The sequence below is a fragment of the Cyanistes caeruleus genome, chromosome 16, assembly GCF_971803275.1.
Source record: "Cyanistes caeruleus chromosome 16, bCyaCae1.hap1.1, whole genome shotgun sequence".
Lineage (NCBI taxonomy): Eukaryota > Metazoa > Chordata > Aves > Passeriformes > Paridae > Cyanistes > Cyanistes caeruleus.
The window spans coordinates 2,369,538-2,393,462 of record NC_141716.1 but is presented as its reverse complement, the minus strand read 5'-3'; the positions used below and the strand labels follow the sequence as shown (position 1 = coordinate 2,393,462).

Sequence of the window (23,925 nt, the reverse complement as noted above, 5' to 3'; positions counted from 1 at the left end):
ATTTGTTTATTAGTTATTTAAAGAATAATTTCTTTCATCTCACATTTTTTTAACCTGAAATAACTTATTTCATGATGTTCTTTTCCTAGGTATGAAAAGGTTTAGGAAAAATTCTGTAATGAAACTAAAAAGAGACTTTTTCCTATTAAACACATATTTAGGTTGACTGAAAACTGGTCATAGGTTTAGGGTTTTTTTTTTCTCTTTAACTTCCACAAAAAGCACAAAACAATGAGTTATCCACAAGATGATATTGGAAAACCCTTTGGGGTCTGGCATTTCAGAGAGCAGGTGGGGAATTTGTTTTCTGGCCTGTGAGGTGACTCTCAGGGCTGTGAGATAACAGAATCAGGGAGGATGGAATGGATGCTCTCACCATCCTTCCTTCCTTCCACAGATGGAAGGAAGTTTGGGAAAAGGTGTTCAGAATCTCTGGGAGTAAATCTGAGACAATCCAGTCTTTTTAGCCTAATTTTTTTTAGATTTAAGGAGAGAACTGGGATTGTTCTGCCTGGAGAAGCCTTGGGGTGACCTCATTGAGGCCTGAAGGAGGAAAGGTGGAGAGAGAGGATTTGCAAGGGATGGAAGGACAGGAGCCAGGGAATGGCTGCACACTGCCACAGGGCAGGGCTGGATGGGATATTAAGAGAAAATTCCTCCCTGTGAGGGTGGGCAGGCCCTGGCAGAGGGTGCCAGAGCAGCTGTGGGAAGTGTCCCAGGCCAGGATGAACAGAGATGATGTTTTCCTACAGCAGAACTTGCCCTGCTGGTCCAGAACATTCCCCTGGTGCACTGCTCAGACAATGCACAAAGAGTTCTTGTTCTTCCACCTTGATTCCAAGCCCTGTCCCCCATAATTTCCATCCCCACTGGAGGGTGGTTTGTTCCAGCAGGGAATTTCCCTGTGTTTGCTGCAGCAGGTGATTCTGGCACATGTTGGAATCGATTCACTGAGAGCAAAGAAAAGCAAATGACACCAGAGCCTTTATTAAAGGAAGGTGTAATTAACGGCTTCAGATTAATTGAAAATGTTTGCTCCAAGAGTAGCAATTGAGCTCTCCTCTGATTAATTGCTTTCTCCCAGATTTTGTGGCCTTTCAGAATGTGCTGCTCTCCAGGCAGCAGAGGGGAAAAGACCCTCTCACACCTCTGCAGAACCTTTGTGAGAGAAACCTGTCATTTTCCCTTTCTGAATGTTCTGTGCTGCTATAATCATGCTGTAAAAAGAAGTTCCTTAGGATTCTTTAATTTAAAAAGAAAATTATAATTCCTCATGGGCTGAGGATTCTAAGGGGGAATAGGCCAGTACTAGAGATGTGATTCTGAGCGAATTAGTTGCTATTTTATTTTAACCAAATAGCTTCAGATAGCTGTCAAAGAAATGTGTTTCCCATGAATCCTTTTTTTAGTTTAGTGAAAAATTTCCATTTATCACACTGGACATAGAGCAGACAGAAATGAGGGCATTGAAAGACAATCTTTTATTAAATATTTCTTTAGAAGACCTGGATTTAGTCAGGCCCTGTTACATTATTGGCTGTGTTAAGCTAACACTCCTACAAAGGCTTTTAATCAGTTCAAATGATTAAACCCTGTTTATATCAGCATATATTGACCTTCCATTTAATTTCCAGTGCCTTGAATGATCCGGGAGAGTTTGTTCCTATTCCTTCCTCTCCCACTTGTGGCTGCAGAGCTCTGGCACTGGCGGGTGGGGTTTGCTCCTCTGGGGCTGAGGCAGAGCTCACAATGAGCCCAGAGTGGTCCAGGGGCACCTGCTCTGCCCCATCCCCTCAGCTTCCTCTCTTGTTTCTATTAAAAAAGCTGCTTTTAGAGCAGCAGAGGAAGGAGACCTGTCATCAACCCCAAATGTTTTCAATTCCTGTTGCTTCTTAAAAGCTCTGCTTTGCATTGACATCTCAGAGCTTTTGCTTTTTCCACTCTGTCTCTGCTTGGAGGAGAAGCTGTAAAATGTGAAGAGTTCACCTTCCAGCTGTGTCTCCTCAGAACTTTCAGTGTCCAGATTGATTCTGACGTGGGTTTGTGATGTTGCAGGAGTCACCATGTGAAGGTGAGGAACACAAGGTGTGTTTTCCCTGCAGCTCATGAACAATTTTTATCAGGGCTGGAGTTTGATTTCAGGAATGCTTTGCTGGAAATTCCCTCTCCTAATCACAATTCTCTCCTCCAGTACAGACAGCAAAGAAAAAGTTTAAAATGCTGTTTATCTTTGTGCACTAAGCTGCAGGTGGCTCAGTGAGGAGATATTCAGTTTGGAGATGTGTTAAAATTGCTGCTGTGCATAAAAACACTGCTGGGAACGTTGAGTGCTGTGTTTGCAGCTCCTCAGGCAAACTTCCTTCCATTTCTCATGGAATTTATTTGGGAGCTAACATATGCTGGGTGTTCAGACAGATGCAATGTAATAAATCATAATAAGCAGTAATAAATCATAATAAATAGTAATAAATCCTAATTTCAGCGTTCAGGGCTCGGTGATCTCAGGAAGTCACTGGAACATAAATATCAGTTCAGGAAAAGCAAACAAACAGCTTCTACATTTTTCTGGTCTTTCCACAGAGCTGCCATAAGGAAGCAAAGCATCATTATTGTTTCTTTCAGTTCTCTGCAGAAAAGGAAGTAACACTTAACAAAAGCCATTGGCTGCAAGATTTCATAAGAGAGAGAGGCAGAGAGAGAGAAGGAGCAGCATGCTGTGGAGAAGCAGGTGTGATCCATGAATAAAGTGCTCCTTGCCACCCTGTAGGATACTGATGAAACAAATAGAATTTCCCCAGACATGGATAACACAAGAACAGCAGACACTTTTTCACAGGTAAAGGCAGAAAGTGTTATGGCTGGTGTGCAAGTGCTGCTTGTTGTGCTCAGCTGGAGATGCTTTATCATAAACTGGGAATGACTTTGTGCTTTACTGGCGAGGAATTTGCAGTAGGTTTTGATGTAATGGACTATTATGTGATATGAGCTCAGCCTGGTCTAATATATCAGAGAGTGTTTGCAGAAGGTGTGTAGCAGACAGTATTTTTCTGTGCTTTATTCTTGAGAAAGTTGAATCGTGCAAAGTTTTCCTGATACAAGGAGAGAAAATCAGTCTTTCTCTTGCCATGCTAGAGAGGATTTATTAACACTTTATATTATATGTGCTAAAAATTTCCATAGGGTAATTGGAGGGGAGAAAAAGTGCTTTTATATTATAGGCAAAAGCAGTCTTTTGATAATCCTGCTGGAATCTGAGGTGACTGATATGCCAGGAGTGAATGTACATCAGCACTGTGGATTTGTCTGAGTGCCTGCCACACACAGACTGGGAGCGTTCTGCTCGTTTAATATTTGGGAGTCTGGAACCTGGAGAATTGAGTGGGGGAAGCTCCTCTCTGGCTGGGACAGTTGGTGGGATTGGCAGAGGGAGAAGAGCAATCAGGGGAAAGAAGGATTGTGGTGTTTGGTGTGCTGAGTTCTCCTGACTGGATCATGGGGAGGATCCTGCCCTGCTTGCTTGCTTCCCCTCATTCCTCAAGCGTGAGGGATTTGCTAGGCCAGGCTCTGCAAAACCCCAGAGCAATCCCACAAACAAGGAGGAAAACCTATTTCTTGCTCTTTGGTTTGTGCCAGGGGAAGAAGGGCTGTGGTTACAGCACCAGCTCCCTTGGCCTGAGAAAGCTTCGGAGCAGGGCTGGGACGGGTGACCCAAAACCCAAATCCCTGAGCTCGGCACACATCAACTGCTCCACCTGAAGGGAAAGAAAACCTCAGCTGCCATCTGGCTCTGCCCCAGGGAGAAGCTGAGGTGCTGCCATCTCCCTGGAGCAGCTGCTGAGGCCAGAGGGGTTGGAAAGGCACAACCATGGGATGTTTTCCCTCTCCCTGCTGCCCGTGGCTCGGCTGGTTCTGGCCTGGCACAGGCCCACAGGCTGCTGGTGAATCTCTCCTCTTCCCTCCTGGGAGGTCGGGGGCAGCACAGATGTGCAAACAACCAAATGTTTGCTACCAGAGAGCAATTTTTTACTTCATGTTTATGAGAACCAGCAAACAGGAAACCACGGCCAGATGGTGCCACTTTTCACTGATTTTCACCCCCAGGCCTGCAGTGTGCACATGCACAGAGCTCAGCTTGTACCAGCACCAAAATACCCACAAACATGAGAAAAAGGAGATTGAAACTTCTTGTGAACTCCCTCTAAAGGCTGACTTTGTCTTCCTGAGGCTTTTCATCTGAGAGCTGATGAGATCATGGTGCAGGGTCAGACCTTCTGCTTTTCCACCCTGCTTTTCTTTAATCAACAGCTTTAAAGTACTTTATCCCCATGGATTTCCCCTACAATTTTCATTAGACTTTTTCTTAAAGGCCACCTCTCTTAGGTGATGGATTTTTTCCCCTATTTTTTTAGTTTTTTTTTAATTTCCCTAGTCTTTTCTGAGGTAGAAAAGTGGATTTTCACTGTATACTTACCAAGGGATCAATTCTATTTAAACGAGGCCAAAATATTCCATATTTTCTCATGTGTGTATCCATGAGAAAATGAATAAAAAAAATAATAATAAAAATAAAAATAAAAAACATAAATAATAAAAATAAAAAATAAAAATAAAAGTAAATAATAAAAAACAAAGCCTTGGCAGCAGCTCTGGTGGTCTGAGGGACAGGGCTGAAGCACATCCTGATGTGTGTCCTCCTCATCAGCCACACAAAGCTCAGGGCCCTCAGTTAAATCTCCTGATTTGGAGCTCCACATGTCCTGTTTCAATATTGCCCAAATTCCTGAAACTGGGAGCACAGTGAATATTCCCAAGCCTTTTTTTGAACAGAAATGATTTCCTGACTGTAAGACCCAGCTTAAATAGATGTCCAGGTAGCTGATCCTGAGCAATCTGCCCACTTGGAAAATTTATATTTTTATAGGTAAGTCTTGAGAACAGAACAAAACCCTTTATACAGGCAAGGATAACATCCTGCTAAATCTCTTGGGAGTTTAGGAGGAGATGGATAAGGAGGAATTCACCTCAATATTTTGCCTGGATGATTTAGGAACAACCCAGAATGCTGGGGAAAGGAAAAGTCGGGTCAGAAATGATACATCAGCAGATGGATGCTCGTTGGGGGGGTTTTTGCAAGCTCTTAGTCCATGTTTTGATTAGAACATAATGAAGGGTTTGCTCATTAAATGTTCCAGCTAATTAACATGAAACTCATGGAGACCCTGGATCCCCAGTTAAATGTGCATTAAATCAGTGCTGCTTCCTCTCTGTTGCACTTCATACCTTTTGCTTTGCAGGTGTTAATGTGATTTAATAAACCTCCAGCAGAATCAAATCTCTTGTTCAGCATTTCATCATTTCAGCAGCCCAGTTCCTGCTTGGAATGAATCTTTCTTTTACAAGACATGAGGGCACAAGATGAGATTGGGAGCCTGTGAGCAGAAGGATGCATGTTTTTCTCCAAAATAATTAGATGTCACTGTTAAGTAGCCCAGCAATCTTTGTTTCTTCACAAAATTAATTTGACTCTCACATTAAGAAGCAAATATGATAATTCTTGATGCTTCTTATCACTGTTTTACTAGTGGATTATTTTAATTACCATCACTAAAGGCACAGAACGTTATTATTTCAGTAGCAAACTGAAATGCTCCTGTATGAGCCACCTTCTTTATTCTGTTTCAGTCCATTTTGTAGCAGAGCATTTAAACTATAACTCAGCACACCAAGAAATTGCTGGCCAAGTTCACACTTAAGTATTGAAATCAAGAATAATTTAAAATATTCAGGCCATGGACTGTGGTGATGCTGAGGCTGGTTCTGATAAAGCAGCACGTGGTGCCTGAAGGAGATTTCCAGGAAATATCTCTGCCTTGGAAATAAAAGCTCATCATCTGGGTGGAGTTTTCCAAACTTTTTAAATCTCTGCCTGCCCCTTTCCCCTGGAAAAGCAGTGGAACCTTCAGTTCTTTGCAGGCTTGGAGCAAATTAAAGTGCCAAACAAGGTTAGATATGGCCCAAAGCTTTTGTTTCATTTTGTTTAATTTTGTTTCATTTGTTTAATTCTTCTTCAGGATGTTTAGGGGTGGGAGACTCCATAATTTGCCCTGGACTGCTCAGTGTTGTTCTTATATTTTCCAAACTTCTCAGCAGAACCTCTTTTGCTGTCATTTCTCTCGTGTTTCTCCTCACCCCAGCACACAGGAGCCTCCTGCAGCCTGTGCCTGCCCCAGGCTCTGAAATCCCCATTTTTCCCTTGGAAATCCCATTTTCCCAAAGCTCTGATGGCTCTCATTACCCTGAGCTAGACTCCAGCTCTTTTCTGGAGGGGTGGAAATCTCCCCCCTATTCCAGCAGAATCCTTTGGCAGTGCTGAGCACACATTCCACTGTTTTGCTGCTGGAATCTCCCCGAGGGAAATTCCCTTTTATTGCAACAGCACCATGGTGGGAACTGCTGTCACTTTGCAAGCTGCTCAAACTTCTGGGCTTTTTCTGCAAAAAAATATGTTCTTCAGCCACTGCTTGTGAAGCTGGCAGTTCCTGCTGAACATCCAGATTTTGTTTTTTTCCTCTGCCTGCTGAATTATAGATTATTGCTGCTCTCGTTTGTCAGGGTTGTTTGGAATCTGAGTCCCCCTTGCAGTTCTTTCCATCTGCCCGTCAAAATCTGCAAATTTAACAAACAGAATCTCCAGTCCTTCAGCAGAGCACTGAGGAAACAGTGAGTAGCACAAAAAGAAGTCAGCACCACTCAATTTATCCTGAATTTTCGCAGTGAAATTACTTCCCAAGTGTCATTTCCTTATGAGTTCTCAGAGCTGATGGAGCAGGATGGTCCAGAGGGAAAATCTGAAGGGTTTGTCTCATGTGAGACCTAAAAAGGGTAATTTTTTTTTCTGAGGGAATTTTAAGAAATGTCAAAGCTTTGAGATTTCAATAGGGTGATATTTTCAATACTGAAAATAGTTAAAATCGTTGGTGTAGTAACTGTGCTATGGACACGTCACTGGGCACCAGTTTCTATCTTCATGTGTTTGAGAACTGCTCTTTGAGAGTTTATGTTGTAATCAATCACTCCATGCCTTTATACCAGTAAGAAATAAATTACAATAAAATATCTTTGGGTCCCTCCAGCTCCTTCTGGAAGTGGCAGAATTTCCAGTGTTTTCAAGGAAATCAAGCTCCTGTTTGATGAATTCTTTCTTCTTTGAATAAATGTTGGCAGATCTTATTCAGCCAGATATGGATCTGCAAAAATAATGCAAACCATTATTACAGATGGATAATTTATTTGATGAATAGCAGCTCTGTTTGACAAATAATATCAGTCTGTCTCTAGGCCTGGCTACAGAAGATGGTATTGCCACATAAAAATACCACATCAGTCACCTGGTTTGAGATTACATGTAAATTCAAACTGAAGGCCTTTCAGATACCCCGGTCCTAGGAGAAAACCCCTCCCCTGGAAATGTCTGGGAGCACTCAGCACATCTTGGGCTGACCTCAAACCTGGTGAAAGTGAATAAATTAGGAGAGGGAAGTTGGTAACACCAAGCTGGAGCTTTCAGGCAATCCAGATTGCATCTGTTGTGTTTAAAATCACTTAAATGACACATTCAGCACACAGGCAGAGCAAAGTTCAGGCAGATTTACAGCCCAAAATAATGAATTCTGTGTAAAGCAACAGCTAGCCCGACCTGATCCTTTCCTCTTGGGCTGAACACCTTTTCCTTGGAGCACGGAAGTGCAGAAGATGCGGCTGTGGAGGATTTGGAACAATTCCCCCTTCCCTCTGGATCCTGTCTGTCTCTTGCTCCTGGCAGGGAGCAGGTGAGGATGTTGAATGTTTAATCAGGACAAGTGTAAGGAATGCTTAACAATGAAAAACTTGTCTAGAAGTGAATCAAGATCGCTCCTCTCCGGTGCAGGGAGCAGGATTTCTGCGTGGCTGGGCTTTGCTGTGTCGGGAAGTGACAGAGCTGGGGCTGTGATCTCCTCCCAGGTGGGCCTGGGATGGTGCCTCAGCCTGTCACACCAGCCTCTGTGACATTCCAGGAGTGGTTTTTCCCATCAGATTGCTGCCATGTTGTAGGATTCAGGCTGGGTGGTCCGAGGGGTGAGAACAAGCTGAGCAAAAGGCACAGAGAGTTTGAGATCAGATCAGGTTCCTCTGCAGGCAGCGCAGGGAAAGGGCTCTGGGGTGGCAGGAGAGGTGTGCAGGGCTGGATTGTCCCCTGGAGAAACCCAGAGAGCTCAGGTGGCTGCCCAGGAGTCAGAGCCACCCTGTGACCCTCTGGGGAGGGTGAGAGGCAGAGAGAAGAGCCAGAGGAGCACATTTGGTGTTTTATCCCTGAGCAGTGCCCCAGGTGCTGTGTGCTTCCCTCTGCCCTGCTCCAGAACAGCTTAGATGATGTGGCTTCAACCCCTTCTTCTTCACTGGCTCTTGGAGCATCTGGGATTATTCCAGTAATATTTCTACAGCATCTGGACTCTGTGCAAACCCTCTAGAGGGTCCTTTTAGGTAAAGGGGAGAGGCAGGAAGGCCTGGGAGGGGTTGTGTGCAGGGCAGTGTTGGCAGCTGCCCCAGAACAAGGCAGAAATCTCTTCTCTCCCCATTAAACACATTTTATACCAGGCCAAAAAATAAAAACCTCACCTCTCCTTCCAGGGAATGTCTGGAGCCCCACGCTCTTCCTTCAATTGTGAATTCTTTCAAATCATTTGTGTGGCTTTACTGAATTTGGGGAGGGTGATGAAAATTTTATCTGTTTTAAGCAAGCTGCTTTAACCAGGCAGGTGAGTGCATTATTAACACAATCTCGTGTATTTCCTTAATGTGTCTGCTTTAAAAAGAGAAGAATTTAATTTTTTTCGAAGTTTGGTTATTCAGTCTTGTATGAAACATTCAGTTTGGTTTCTCCAGTCACATTTTCTTTGGCAATATAGCACAGACTGGCTTATATCCTCATTTTGGTGGCTAATATGACAAATTTTGTTTCTTTTTAATAAAAATATAAGCAAAACAAACACATTACAGAAATTGTGTCATGTTGAGAGAAAAGGCCCAGAGATACCAAAGGATAAGGGTCAGGGTCTGATACAGAACTCTTGTTTGCAAGTAAAAATACCCTGAAACGTGATTGTCAGCAACCTAAATGAACCAGACTTCTGACAAAGAGTTCTGACAGTTCTCATAAGCTGGAAAACGCCTTTTTTGGCCTCTCTTGGCTTTGGAAATGTTCCCCTCCTCCTTCCAGATGTGCAGAGAGTTAAGAGAGGTGTAAACCAGCAAGGTGCTGTTAAAAACAACCTGCCCCAAGCAGTGCCTTTGTGTGCTCCTCCTCTGTCAGGGGTCTGACTTCCCAACAAACCTTCCTGGATTTAAACAAACAGAATGATTTGTTTCTCTTTTGTGAACGTTTTCCCCTCCCTCATCCATTTTTAATGAAATTAAGACATGTTGCCTGTTTCTTTCACATCTTGGGCAGAAATTCATTTGAGTCTAGACGAGACTTTGGTGAAGGTAAGCAGAAGAATTGAATATTGAGTTGAATGTCTTCCTTTCTATATTTTTTATTTAAAGAGAATATCTTAAAATATTAAATTTGGAAAAAAAAAAAAGAAATTAAAATTATCATCGTGCTGCAAAAATTCTTTGAACCTTTCTCCAAAAAGCCCAACAGGCAAAAATCCTCTCTAACTTCATCTCAGGAGCTGCTATCCTGAATAAATAGCTCTTGCACTTTGGAGCTGGCAGAGCTTTGCCTTAAGGTAACTGCATTTTTCAGTTCAAATATATCCATATTGGTGTTTACTCACACAGAGCCTGTTGGGTGAGGAATTCCCTTGTTGAGATCTAATGGTACCCAGTGCATGTGAGGTGTGGGGAGATCATCGTAGGAACCTTCTGTGAATGAATTATCGGGAAAATTCATGGAATTTCCCTCCTTCCTCACTGCTCCCCATCCTGTTTGCAGCTGGGAGCTGGCCCATAACTCACCTTTCCATTAGCACTGAAAATTCCAGGCCTTTAAAAACAAAATATTTCTCTTGCTTTTATTTGGAGGTGGTAAAAACGTGCAGAGTTTGTGTCCAGGGTGAGCTGGCAGAGATTTGGTGAATAAGGAGTGCTGGGTGTAGTGTGGTTGGGGAAAAGGGCGAACCTGTGGCTTTGCTGGACCTCTGGGGTGGGACTGGTGGTTTTTATGGGGCACATCAGCTGTGCCTGGGGTCAGTTGGAGGGGTGGAAGTGGCCAAGGAAGGACTGGACATGGTGGGGATCCACCACAGGTTGGGCACAGTGGTCTGGAGGGTTTTGCCATCCTCAGCAATGCTCCAGGAGGAACTTGTGCTGCATTGCTGGGGTGTCCAGCAGAGGAGCTGCTCTCTTTGTGGAGAGTGGTGGGTGTAGGGAAAGGAGGGCAGGTCCTCAACACCTCCAGCTGCAGCTGCAGGCAAGGCCCCTTCCCAACCCTTCCCAACCCTGCTGGTCCCTTCCCAACTTTCCTGCCCCCTTCCCAACCCTCCTGGTCCCTTCCCAACCCTCCTGGCCCCTTCCCAACCCTTCCCAACCCTCCTGGTCCCTTTCCAACTCTTCCCAATTCTCCTGGCCCCTTCCCAACCCTTTCCTAACCCTCCTGGCCACTTCCCAACCCTCCTGCCCTTCCCTTGCTCCTGCCCAGCCTGTGCTGGTCTGCTCCTGGGGAGTTGGGAAAGAATGATTGGAAATCCCTGGAATCTCTCTCGGTGGTGAGGTCGTTCTCAGGGCACCGGGAACATTGGATCCCAGAGTCTGGATACAAAAATCTCCAAGTTCCCGAGCTCTGCTGGAGCTCCAGGCTCCTTCCAAGCTGCTGCTCTGCTGAGGAAGGGCTGTCACAGGGGGGCTCTGTGCTGTGTCCCAAAGGAGGGAGGTTTGTGCCCTGCAGAGCCCATCCAGCTGTGTGCCAGCTGTGCTGCTGCATCCCTGCTGCCTCCCCTGGCCTTTGGTCCCTGCTCGGTTCCTGTTCACCGTCACAGGGAAGGGCAGGAGGGTTGGGAAGGGGTCAGGAAGGTTGGGAAAGGCAGGGAAGGGGCCAGGAGGGTTGGGAAGGATTGGAAAGGCTTGGGAAGGAGCCAGGAGGATTGGGAAGGGCTGGGACGTCACAGCAGCGACACAAACCCATGTGAGAGTTCATTTGCAGCTCAAGCTCCTGCTCTGGGGAGAGAAAAAGGGGAAGTGCAACGCTGGCTTTTCATGTGCTGCACTAAGTCCCCGTGGCAGCTGCACCTCCCTGAACCAACAGCAGTTTGCCCCCTCTTCATCCTGAAAATTTCAAATGCTCCTGGTTTTCCTTTCATGTGGTCCTGTAGGCAGGGCTTTGCACTCAGGATGAGACAGGCTGCCATGCAAAATTGATGTTTTCACTTCTTGCTGGGGTTTCTAACTCAAAAAGGTTTCCCCCTGGCAGTTCTATCTCCAGATATTACCACCACATCTTCCAAAGCTGTAAAAGCCCCTGTATATTTGATATCTTGTGGACTTTCACCGGGTTTCAAAGGGAGATTATATTTGCTGGGCAGGTCGTCAGTAGAACATAAAATATGAGTGAAATTGTAATTTTCTGGCAGCTACCGTGGCTGTGTCACGAGCACTCTGTATCCTCCACAGCCAGATGAAAAACTGTGTCCCCTAAAACATTTGACTGACTTTTTTTATTTCCTAGTTAAACCAGGAAAAAATCCTCAAAATTATGAACATGGTGAAAAATAAAGAAGTGAGCATTGAAGGAGCCCTGCATTTGGCACAGAAGGAGGTGTATACTGAAAAGGTGAGGCCGCTCCTTTGATGTATTTTGTAATATATCCAGGTGTTCTGGAGAGCCCTGCTGAGGTGAGGAGCGTGTCTGGATTGCTCCCAAGGATACAGTCCTGGTTTGGGAATCACAAAGAGCCCAGCTCCTGAGTGAACAGGACAGGGGTGGCTGGCTGGTGCTGCCTGTGTGGCGGCAATTCCCTGGAAATGCTGTGGCTGCACTGAGGGTTACCCGGATTAAGAAGTTCAAATCCATACAAAGGTTGTTATTCCGAGGGTAGCAACAAGTCCTGGATTAATAAAAGTGGGGCAGAATCAGGGAATTGCAGAATCACAGGATGGTTTGGGTTGGAAGGGACCTCAAAGCTCATCTTGTTCCACCCCCCTGCACCTCCCACTGTCCCAGGTTGCTCCAAGCCCTGCCCAGTCTGGTCTGGAACATTTCCAGAGATGGGACAGCCACAGCTTTTCTGGGAATTCTATTCCAGGGCCTCCTCTCCCTCACAGGGAAGAATTTCCTCCCAATATCCCATCTAAACCCCCTCAATTTCAGTGTGAAGCCATTTCTACCACTCCATCCTTTGGAAATCTTTGTTTTTCCTGCAGCTCCTTCAGGCAGGGCAAGGCTTCTCTTTTCCAGGGCCTCACCACCCTCACAGCAAAGAATTTCCTCCTGATATTTAATCCAAACTCAGTCTCTGTCAGTGTGAAGCCATTCCCCCTTGTCAATAATCTCTCTCCACATCCTCATTAACATGATTAACAAAAGTCAGGAGGACACTTCCATCCATCCGTCCCTGTGGAATTCTCCTGCAGGGCTCCTGTTTCTGTTCACAGAGAGAGATTTCACAGCTGGATTTGGGTGGCCAAACCTTATCCGTGGGATAGGTGGGATGTGACTCCTGTTCTGTTTTCCAGGACCCACAGGATTTGTTAACTGGGTCCCAGTTTAATTTCATTATCTACAAATACAAACACTACCGGTGGCAGAAACGGATTTTGCAGGTAACTTTAAAAATTCTCATTTTTGCTGCAGTGTATAAAAATATATTAAAGCAAATTTCTGTCAACAACCCCTGACGGTGATTTCCTCCTTTCATGAAGTCAGGGACAAAGGTTTCATGTTTTTTTCCCTGGATTTCATGGAAACTTCTCATAGTTTGGACAAAATTTGATAATGGACAAGTCCAAATCATGCATACTACAGGGTAGTTTTTTTTATTTACTACATCTTAACTGTACAAAATGTAATTTTCCCACCATTATCCACCATTTTTTTGGAATGAAAAGATTATTTATTTAGACATAAAGCAGAAAAATGGAGAGACGTGTAGTAGATGTGGGAATTATCAGTCTGAGAATCTGGATTGGTTTAATTTCAGCTCTCTAATTACCAGCAGCCTTCAAAAGTCAGAGATAATCACGAGAAAGGTTCTGCTCTGGAGGTTTTCTGCTAGAAACAGGACAGAGGGAAAGGCCACAGTGTGGACATTTGCTGGTGTGGTCTGCACGTGCAAGTTTTTAACTTAGAAGTGCTTTTCTAACCCCCTGCACTTCAGAGACTGAAGGAGTGAGGAACTGAGTGAGTGGTTTTGCCATTAGTTTGTGCTGAAGGGGAACTTTCTGCACTGGGTTTTGTGAGACAAGGAGAATTTACAAAGAATATTTCAGAGTGAGGCATTGATGCATATTCATCAAAAGAGATGTGTGGAAACACAGCTTAGGAGGAATATCTGGGGGAGTTTTCGTGACTAAAACAAGCATTGGGCAGCATCTTAATGGTGGAATGTAATTTTTAAATGATATTTATTCTGGTCTTTTATCTAAACCCCTTCACGTGGTAACATTGGGATGCTGCCTTTGCCTTTCACCAAAGACGGCCTCGAGCGATGCAGAATTTTCTATTGCAGCTGGATTTCAACAGCAGGACCATTTTTAACATCGAGAAAGGGACTATTAAGAAGCAGTTCCCCTTCTCACAAGTCAAAGGCTGCGAGGATGCAGAGAGGAGGCGCTTCAGCATCGTGTTCCAGGGCAGGCAGGAGTACGAGCTGGAGGCTGTGTCCCTCGATGATAAAAGGAAGGTGAGCTGGGCTGGTGGCACCCAGGCACTGCTGTGAGTTGTGCAGGCAGGGAAGGAGGGAGGGATTCACCCCCTGGCCCTTGGAACAAAGGGAATGCCAGCTTGGGATGGAGTTGGCTGCAGGATTTTGGCACAGCTCGAGATGAGATGTGCGAGTGGGGCAGTTCTGCAGCCACAGCATGGATGGGACTGCTCTGGGAGTGTTCAAACGGGCAAACAAAACTGGTGATGTGCACAGCTGAATCCCAGCTGGAGCTTTCAAAGCACTTTTTTGTTCTCTCTATAAGGTATTTGTTAAAATGCCCGATTTTAAGGCTGAATGAGGCTTGTCCTCACGCTGAGAACAGACCCAGTGGTTCATCTTTGAGCATTGTCTGAGATTTTCAGGTCGAGTGCTGCTTGGGCTTGAGCTGAACAGAAACTTTGTCCTGGACTACTTTAGACATGAATTAAAAAGTTCTGTTTTACAGTAACCCCTTCAGAGTAAAATCATATTCTCCTTAGACAGACAGGTTTAGGCATAGAACCAAATTGCAGTGAGGTAGTTTTGCATCATAGAAAGACCTGAGATATCTTATGTTGATTTATTTTACCCATTTGGCTGTGGCTTTGCACTTGTAAAATCCAACTATTGATGTCTTATTCAAGGGAATTAACATGGAAAATATTTTTTTTTCTCTGCTGTCATTTATTATTTAGATAATCTATCTGCTGAGCAGAGTTATACAGAGCAATTCTTCCAAGAGACCAGTGGAGTCCTGCCCTGGGAGACCTGCAGAATGTGATGTGATCCACGAAGGGCTGCTGGATTTGCAGCAGAACACTTCAACCTCCACTGAATGGGTGAAGTATGAGCTCTGGATTTTGTTAAATTTTCTGATAGACGCATTTAGATTTGAATGTAATGATAACTTAATTATTTATTTGATTTTTTTTTTTTAAGTGTAAGGTAGATGCCCAATCTGCCTGAGATGGAAGCACTGCAATGCGCTGTCAGTGCAGTGGTGCTACCCAAAAAAACCAAAGCTGTGATCTGGAGGCTGCTGGGAGCTTTGGCAGCCCAAATCTATAATGGTGACGGTGCTCAGAACAATTTTGATGCTGGGACTTTGTTTCTCTCTTGACTTCTCCCTCCATTCTCAGTAATCCAGGGGTTTTTCCATGGTTTGCTCCCCAAGACAGCTCCTGAAACACCTGGAAATTTCTTAAACCATCAAAGGACAGAAAGAGAGAGGAAAAAAATTCTGTCTAGATAATGGAAAAAAATTCCCATTGTAATTATCTTCACAAGGCAATTATCTCAAAAGACTTCACAGTTCACAGAAAATGATTTTAATTGCTTTTAAAAGGCAACACTGTAAGTCTTGTAAACACTATCCTCGAGTGTGTCCAGGATTTGTTACCTTGCAACACTGAACAGGTTTGTTAACAAACAAAAATTGATTTCTGTTTATCTTGTGAAGCAAAGCCCTTGTTGTTTTCTCCTTGATATTAATCCTCTCTCCTCCTCCTCCTTTTTTCCTTTTTTTTCTTTTGGCAAAGTAAGTGATGGTGGAAGCATCTGGAGATCTGATTGAACCATAAGTCCCTGCCTGGAAGAAAGGAGAGATCAATAGCACTGCCAGCTCCATTAAACAATTCTTATCACTTTGACTGTTTGTATGGGAATAGATGCAATTTATATTTTATGTTTAATTTGTTCTGGAGCAGCTAAACTTATTTAAATTCTTTCTAGAACACCTTAATCAACCAGCCACACCTTGAAGAGAGAGGGGAGGGAAAGAGAGTTTTGCTGGAACTGCCAGAATGATAAAGAAAGGCAGAAATCTTTCAGAAAAATGAGAAGGCAAAAGCTTAAATAAGAATAAAACCCACAGTAAAACAAACCCAACCTCTTGTCGGGACCTTTGTTATGAAGAGCAGGGCAGAATTCCAGAGGAGAGGCTGCAGCAGAGGATTCTGCTGGGATGGAAGCTCTGTATGCTCAGGGAATTTCTTCCAGGATTTATTATAATTTAAAGAGCTTTTCCCCAAATTTTGGCACAGTCACTGGAAGCCCTCAAGAGCAGAATACTTTGACCCTTCCCTGCCAAGTGACTCCTGGGAATGAGGGATGAGCTCCCATGGAGGAACAGGATTTCCAAGAGAGAGGGATATTGGGCTGGATGATTGGAAACTCAACTTGGTGATTTGCTTATAGCTTGGTGGAGTGAAACCTGGAAGACACAAAAACCCTGAAGCCTCGTTCTGCACTGCTCACTCACAAAATTCCTTTAAAATCCCAGAGTCCCAAAGATCCACCACCCCAAATAAACACAAGGAGTAAATGGACAGGGAGGGACAGAGCGTGGCCAAAAAATTAACAGGACTTAAACAGGTGATTTTGAATTGATGGTCAGGTTTAACTTTAGCTCTCAGATTTTATGTCCCACTTTACTTCAGTGTCAGCTGAAACCCAGAAACTCTCAAATAAGAACATCCCAAAGATTTTGTGTGCTGCTGTTGGTATTTTTGACTGTTCCTTGGAGGGTGCTGTAAGAATGTGGAGGTTTATTGACACTGGAAGGTGCTTTTACAAGGGCCAGGCTGTGTGAGCAGGAAGGCAGTGAGGAATGAGCTGTGTCTCCATCCCTTGTCCTTCAGGTGCCTGGCACAGCTGCGGGAAGGAGAACTGGCTTTGTACTGCCTTGGGCTGGGGGGCAGGAGCCCTGCAGCCCCTGCCACGGCCACAATTCCTCTGGCAGCTGGGGATGTGGGGCTCAGCAGGGACAGTGGCTGCAGCACCTTCTCCCTCCACACTAGAGATCACCGATATCTGTAAGTACAATCAGGAATTTGTCAAAGCAGAGTTGCTGCAAACAAGGCCAGGCAGCAGAGGATGGCAATGGCCCAGAGGAAAATAACAATACAGGAGCAATGAGGCCACCAGAATGACACAGATTCCCCCTCCCATTGCTCTGCAGAGATCTGGGGAGGGTTTCAGGAGGAATCCCAACCTGATGTGTTGGGATCCTGCCCGTGGCACCTGGTGGAGGTGCTGTGTCAGGAGCTGTGAGGGGATGCCTGACACAGCTGCTGGGACAGATGTGAGCGGGTTCTGAGGGGCTGTTCCCCCCAGGCAGGTGTGACACACCTTCCCCAGGTGGACAGGAGGGATAGCGAGGTCCCTGCACGGCCAAAGCCCAGCGATGAACCCAGGAGCTCAGAGCCAGCAGCACTGGGCCCCTCTGCCAGGCGCAGCACTCTGCCCAAAGCAGGACTCTGCAGGGCAGGATGTTTTTCACACTTGTGGCGTTTCTGGATGCCCTTTTTCCCTTGCAGGTTGCGGATAGCCCCCACAGTGCAGAGCAGCAGGCCTGAGGCTGCTGGCAGGCTGTGCAGGGAGTGGCTGTCCCTCCTGGAGAGGCACTGCCAGCCGGGCAGCGCTGCGCCCCAGCAGGGAGCTGAAGGATGCAGCTCCCCTGAAGATGATTATGAGGAATTTATTGTGCCTGTGAATGAGCAGAAGGAGGAGATTCCCCACCCTGGTGGGAGCTGTGCGAGGAGCAGCCTGAGCAAGCCCCCAGCCCCGCTGGCAGAGGCTGCAGAGGGGGAGGCAGCCCCAGCTCTGCCTCCTGCCATGGGCACAGCTGAGGTTCCCCCAGCCCCTCCTGCCCTCCCCCAGCCCTGCAGCCCCTCTCCAGCAGCAAAGAGAACCAAAGCCTTTCACTGGGATGTCGTTCCTTGTGACAAGGTGAGCATGAGGCTGAGGGGAGCTGTTAAAGGTAAAAAAAAACCCTAAATACTGTAGCCTGTTTGACACGGATATTTATGAGAGTCCAGCTGTGCCTGGACAATGACCTGGATGCCCCTCTCTGTGTTTGCATGGAACAAAGAGCCTCTGTTCTTCTGGCTTTTTGTTTACCCTGTGTCCCTTCTGTATTTTTAGATTCAAAAATCTGTCTGGGGGTCGTGTGACCCAGGCAAGAGAAAAATAGATGTCTGCAGGCTGTGTGAGCAGTTCCAGATCCAGGACACAGCAGTGCTTTTGGGCAGCGAGCCTTCAGTGAATCAGCACATCCTGCTGGACAGAAAAGTTGCACATAACTTCAGTAAGTGGATTAACAGGGGCTGTGTGCTCCTCTCTGGAGCTGAGCTCTGCCTGCCTTTGCTATTTCTGCTTTCTGCCATGCAGTGAGCAAGGCTGGGTGTAAATCATCTTTTAACCCAGTGCTTCTCTCTCTGGAAAAAAACACAACCCCATGGCTCAGTTGCTCCAAAGGTGGCCCTGGATGCTGTGGAGATAAATCCCCAAACCTGGCTGTGCCACTGAGCTGTGATGCTGCTGTCGTGGGGCAGATGTGTGAAGTCATCCACAACACCCAGGAAATCAATTTAAGCCTCTGAACACAAAGGCTTTTCCAATTTTGTGGGCTGCAAAGTCACCAGGAGCAGGTTGGGAGGCAGAACTTGGAGTGCTGTGCTGCAGTGGGGCTGAGAACCCGTCTAGGGGGAGGTGGGTTGGTGAGAGGAGCCTTTGGGGCAGCTCTGGAATTCTTGGCAGTTCCCAGGCTGAGCTCAGGCTGTGCACAGGATCCTGCTCTTGACACCCTCTGCTCTCCTGTTTCAGGTGGGATTCTACCAAAAGCCTGACCTAGAGCAGCCTTTCAGAGCTAATGAAGCAGCTCAACACCCAACCCTGGTCTCCCTTATAAAATATTGTAGAGGTCTTTTCATTCCCCTGTGAGAAGTGGTAGATACTGAAGGGGCAGCAGTAATTGTTCTTCAAAGGGCACTCTGATTTCTGCCACAACAACACCTTTCCAGAAAATATCTATAAAACCTGGAGATGCTTTAAGATGGTTACATGTGTAAAGAATTTGAGGCAGTCAGTTCTGAAGTTTTAATGATTCCATCTTGATGAACACGAATAAAAATGTATTTTGGAGAGCGCGTAAAGTTTTAATTGGGAAATGTAAATGGAGATAACTCGGAATTATTGCATCCCTTGACTAACAATTGGAAGGGTTAAAAGGAAGAATGATGGGTAAGTGCCATTGCAGATAAAAGAATTTTGTAATAGCACTTTTATCTACTAAATTATTGCAGTTTCTTTGAGGAAATGTCTTTCTTTTGCTTTGCAAATAACACTATTCCTCCTTTTGATCCTGTTCCTCTTACAGCATTTTTCTCTGGGACGTTCTACATCCCTTTCTTAATCTTATCCTCATCAGTGAGAGTTTTGGCATATCCTTATTATAATGGACATTACTCAGATCAAAAGTTAATTTGATCCTGAGAATTCTGATTAATCTTCCTGCAAGTGCTGCAAACCACAGTCCTTAAATTAATGAGAAAAAAGATGAAGCTCCAAAGTGCCAGTAGGTTAAAAATCCTGGAGATTTTGAGTGGAGTTGTAAACGCCAGAGGAAAATGAGAGTTCCGAGAGATCTCCACACTAAATTCAAGGCCAGGGTAGGAGAAAATAAAAAATAAATAAATCTAAGTTCTCTAATGGATTCTTGTTGAAAAAAGAAATTTCTGCCACACAGGGAGCAGGTATCAGCAAGAGACAAGAAAATCATCCTCAGATTTGTTTTTCCTTGATGACTGCTATGTAAATTTAGATACAATATGAAGGCTGAGTTTTTACCTTATGACAGCAGCTGCTGAATATTTTTTATTCTTTTTGTTCATTATTTATATTTTTTTCTTTCTTTCTTTTTTAATTCTGCTAAGTCTAGATGAGATACTTTGGTGATTTTCCTTCCCTTGAGCATTCCCTTCCAAGTAACCCAAAAATGCTCTTTCTCCAGACATTTTTCTTAAAAGTTTCCGTATAAAACCAAGTGAGCTGAAGGACAAACTCTTCATCATCCACGAGGAGAGTGGTGGGCTCACAGATGAGCAGATTACAGCACTGAGAAGGTAATTTTGGGGGGAATTGTTTTCCTTTTGGGACCTTTTGGAGAAGGCAGGATCTTCTGCAAGTGATGTGAAGTTTGGAAGGTTGGAGGGGACGAAGGGAGACAAGAATTAAAGGAGGTTTATGGGATATTTGGAATATTTGAGGGGCAGAGATCTGGGGGGTTCAAGCAGAGTGGAGATTTCTGTAGCTGTAACAAAATTGGACAGATTTTGGAAGTGTCAGCAAACTACTGGCATGTGAAATTCACAGGAACTGGATTTTATCTTTTTGAATAGTTTGAGATGTAGGAAGAAAGGAAAGAAGTGGGATCCTAGAGTGGGATCTGCTCCACATCCCAGTCCCCAGATGATATTTGGGCCACTTTAAGAAACATTTTTGCATTCAAAAGCTTGATGTGAAACTGAAAAAATGAGTGTTTTGCTAAAGAAAACCAGGAAAAAGAAGGCACTGGCAGATAAAGTGAGGAAGTAAATAATTGATGTTTCTGCTTCTTGTGGAATCAGTTTAATTTTGGCCTTAAAATCCTGATCTGAGACAGTAATTCTGAAGTCTGGAGAATCCTATCTGTACTTGGGAAGCGATGTGAGGAAGAACAGACACGAAACATGGAATTAATGTCATTCTGTGGGATGGTTTTTGAAGTAAGGAGGGACATGGGTGGGATTGAAATGTTTTTTGATTTCTGGGAGGCGTTTCCTTGCTGTCCCAGTTTAACCCCACACCAACTGGGATCTGCTGGAAGGTGCACAGCCCCTCTGAGGGGCTGCTGAAAATCTGACCCTAAAGGCTCAATGGGAACAGAAATATTTCATTGCAGTGCTGGAATTGGGCAGGAAAGAGCTGCAGGGAAATGTTTGGACATGGAAACGCTCTCCAGTGCCACGAGCTGTTTCTGGAAAGGCAAAGGGAAAGGAAATGTCTCCAGCCCCATTTCCCAGGGCATCCCCTGCTCCCACCTGGGTTCAGAGGGAAGCACTGACCCCACTCTGCTGCTCAGGACTCTGCAGACTCAGTCCAGGATCTCCAGGCTGCTGAAATTGCTGTGCCATCACTGATTTATGGCCTCTGGGCTCTTTGCCATCAGACAATAATAATAATAATGATGGCAATGAAGCTCGAAATATCATATTTTATTCCTTGAAGTCTTTCTTTGATGGCAATAATGCTGAGGGAATATTCCCAGCAGTGGAATGTGTAAGGGATATTGATTGTTGTATTGCTCTGTGTTGTATAATTTCAAGGATTCAAACGATGCTAGCTGGCTTCAAGGATTCTGTCCCTGGGATTATTATTTACTGCCAAAATCAATGAATCCATGTGCAAATCTTGCACTGAGAGGTAGCTACACCTTTTTCCACCCCGAGAGTTTTGAGTGTAACTGGAAGAGTTGAGATCCATCTCAAAGTGATGACTTGGATCCCCAAGGATGGAAGGAGCAGGCAGGAATTCTCCTGGAGCATCAGCACCCCCAGGTTTCCCTGGCACGACACAAGGAGGGCACTCAGCACCTCTGAGGAGCTTTTTGGAGGTGTCCCATGGGAAATCTCTCCTTGGGGAACAGTGTGAACCGTTCCCAGGTGACTCTGAGCCCGTGGGCAGGACAGGAGAGCTGGCAGGAGGCTGGAAAATTCCTCTCAGTGCAGATTGTACCTGCCAGAGTGTCTGAGCCAGGGCACAGTGTCCAAATCCTGCTGCTGGAGAGTGAGAAATCCTTCCAGCCACAGCCAAATCCCGTTTTCAAGGCTGGGACCAGGGAGCAGCATCCTGCTCATGCATCCAGTGGAAGTGATGGGATATCACTGGGAACTTCAAGAATGAGTTTGATACAGAAACCTCTCCATCTCTGAATCATTCTTTATCCTCATTTCTTAACAGCAAAGCACTCCACGTCCCTCTAAACTTATTTTTTTTTCCCAGAGAAATGGGAATCTTTTTCATTGTGCAAATTCCATTAGAGCTGCATTCATGTAAAAAGATATTTATGGAATGCATTCATGTGTTTTTGTGCCTCCTTTCTCATGGCTCCCATTGTTTAGTGCTTTGAGCTTTAAACCTTCCAGATAATCTGTTAGTTCCATTTTCTATGCATAATGCAGCTAAAGAGTTTTATGGGGTATCAGACTTCTGATTAAATGAAGATGTTTGCTGTCACCTTTTAAAATACGTTCTATGAATTTGCTTAAAAGCTCAAACTATTTTTAATGTGAATAAACACCCTTTCATTTGCCAACAGCTAACTTATTTTTAAATGAAAATTCTCTTTTTTTTTTCCCTTGATGGTAAAGCGGGCTGAAAGGATTAAATTTCAATCTGCTACAATATAGAGTTAATTCAAACCCCAGCAATTTTATAATTGGAATGTCATATTAATTATTGACAACAGTAAAATAAATATTAGTGTTTGTCCTGTGTTTAACTTGCTGAAATATTTGCCTTTTTCCATCTTTGAGTACATTCCCTGACTTTTACTGGAAATGTATAGCTCTGCCCATGAATGTTTAATCACTCTTGCTGCAAATTTAGAAGTTTGTTTTAAGAGAAAGAAAAGAGAGTAAGTCTGAATACTGATTTCAGCTTCTTTACACTCCTCACATGTGAGCTCTGACATCGATTCCATTTTTCTGAAGAAAGCTGTGAATTCCCCCAGTGATGGCTCAGACAGGCAGGGAGATCTGTGTTTGTTTTTCCAACTGGAGGAATATTTGAAGACATCAACCTTCTAAAAATCCGTGGCCCTGGAGGATATTCTGTGACCTTGTGCAGAAGGGAGGAAGGTGTGAGTCTGTGTTTTGTGCTGTCACCATTTAAGCAAGTGAAAAAACCCCATAAAAATCGTGATAAAGAAGAGAAACCCTCGAGGCTGGGGTTGTTGGGGTGTCTGTGCAATGCCAGGAGGGACAGGATGATCCTTGTGGGTCCCTTCCAGCTCAGAATATTCTGTGATTCTGACTTACCAGAGATAAGAAAGGATCCAACCTCTCTGGAAATCAGGGCCTGAACTCCTCTGTCTTGTATTTCTAAAATATTCTGTCATTCTAAGTTCTCTGTATGTCTTGGGGGGGACATTCTGGCTGTTTTCCAGCCTTATCTACGTGGAAACTTTCCCAGATATCCAGAGGTGTCTGCAGATCTCTTTTGCCTCCCATCTCACACTTGGTTCAAATGCCTACAGAGGACAAGCAGTAAATACAAAACACAGACCACACAAAATGCAGGGAGCTCCAGGACAAGGGATTATTTTATCAGAACCCAGAATGAAGAGGAAGATGACACCTAATTTTAATTTTGTCTTTACAGATATTTGCCCACACCCAAAGATGCAGGAAGGTACCTGTCCTTCAAGGGCTCTTGCTCAGAGCTGCACGTGGTTGACCAGTTTATGTTTGAGGTGAGGAGTTTCAATACTAAAGGACACCACATCCTATTTTTAGGGCATTCTCCAAGCTAAAACCACTGCAAGAAGCTGTTGTTTAGAACCTAAATTTACAATCTCACCCAGAATCAGCATAAAAGGAATATTCTGATGAAGAGTTGACACAGGTAGATAACAAAAAGAGAACTATGGATCTCTTTGTGTCTCCGAGTCACGCTCCCTCCTCTTCCTACAGAGTAGGAGCTGATTTATCCTGACCTAAATCCAGATTCCCAAAATCTAGAAGCCATCATCTATAAAATTATATGTATTTAACCATTTTTGCTCACAAGAAAGGATTGCAATTGATTTTAATACTGCCCAGGAGCATCCAGTGAATTTGCAGTTATTAATATCCAGGATTAGGATTAAGGCCCCGAGGAAAATGAATAAATGAGCACAGAAATCAGGCAAGCAATGGCCCAGCTGAATTGCTCAGTAAACAATGAAAGGTATACACATGTTTTGGTATAAATGTCAGTTTTTATTCTGGTTCTGCTCAATTCTGTGCAGATGTGTAAAATCCCTCAGCTGGGCCAGAGGTTGGATCTCCTGCTCCGTGTCCGTGAGCTCCCCGAGAGCATCAGAGATCTGGAGCCTGTGAGTACCAGGAGCCTTTTTTGTGCCTTTTGGTGAGTGTTTGTGATCAGCATCTGTCTGTTTTGCTCAGAGAGGCTCAAATCAGCTCAGGGCAGATTTCAAAGCTGTGTAGTTTGGGAGGATTTTTTT

The 23,925-nt window shown here is 44.6% G+C and overlaps 1 protein-coding gene across 1 annotated transcript in view; it reads left to right on the top strand.

Moving 5' to 3' along the window:
* The first annotated feature begins 1,921 nt into the window (after positions 1 to 1,921).
* LOC111938000 (uncharacterized) overlaps positions 1,922 to 23,925 on the top strand; it is a 28,644-nt gene continuing 6,640 nt past the window's right edge. Inside the window, exons 1-12 of the mRNA XM_023939566.2 lie at positions 1,922 to 2,071; positions 2,623 to 2,836; positions 11,705 to 11,809; positions 12,712 to 12,798; positions 13,704 to 13,877; positions 14,576 to 14,724; positions 16,520 to 16,693; positions 17,198 to 17,609; positions 17,805 to 17,967; positions 19,672 to 19,783; positions 23,082 to 23,172; positions 23,710 to 23,796. Coding sequence (XP_023795334.2) covers positions 2,801 to 2,836; positions 11,705 to 11,809; positions 12,712 to 12,798; positions 13,704 to 13,877; positions 14,576 to 14,724; positions 16,520 to 16,693; positions 17,198 to 17,609; positions 17,805 to 17,967; positions 19,672 to 19,783; positions 23,082 to 23,172; positions 23,710 to 23,796 — 1,590 coding nt within the window. The 5' untranslated portion in view covers positions 1,922 to 2,071; positions 2,623 to 2,800. The remainder of the gene's footprint in view (positions 2,072 to 2,622; positions 2,837 to 11,704; positions 11,810 to 12,711; positions 12,799 to 13,703; positions 13,878 to 14,575; positions 14,725 to 16,519; positions 16,694 to 17,197; positions 17,610 to 17,804; positions 17,968 to 19,671; positions 19,784 to 23,081; positions 23,173 to 23,709; positions 23,797 to 23,925) is intronic.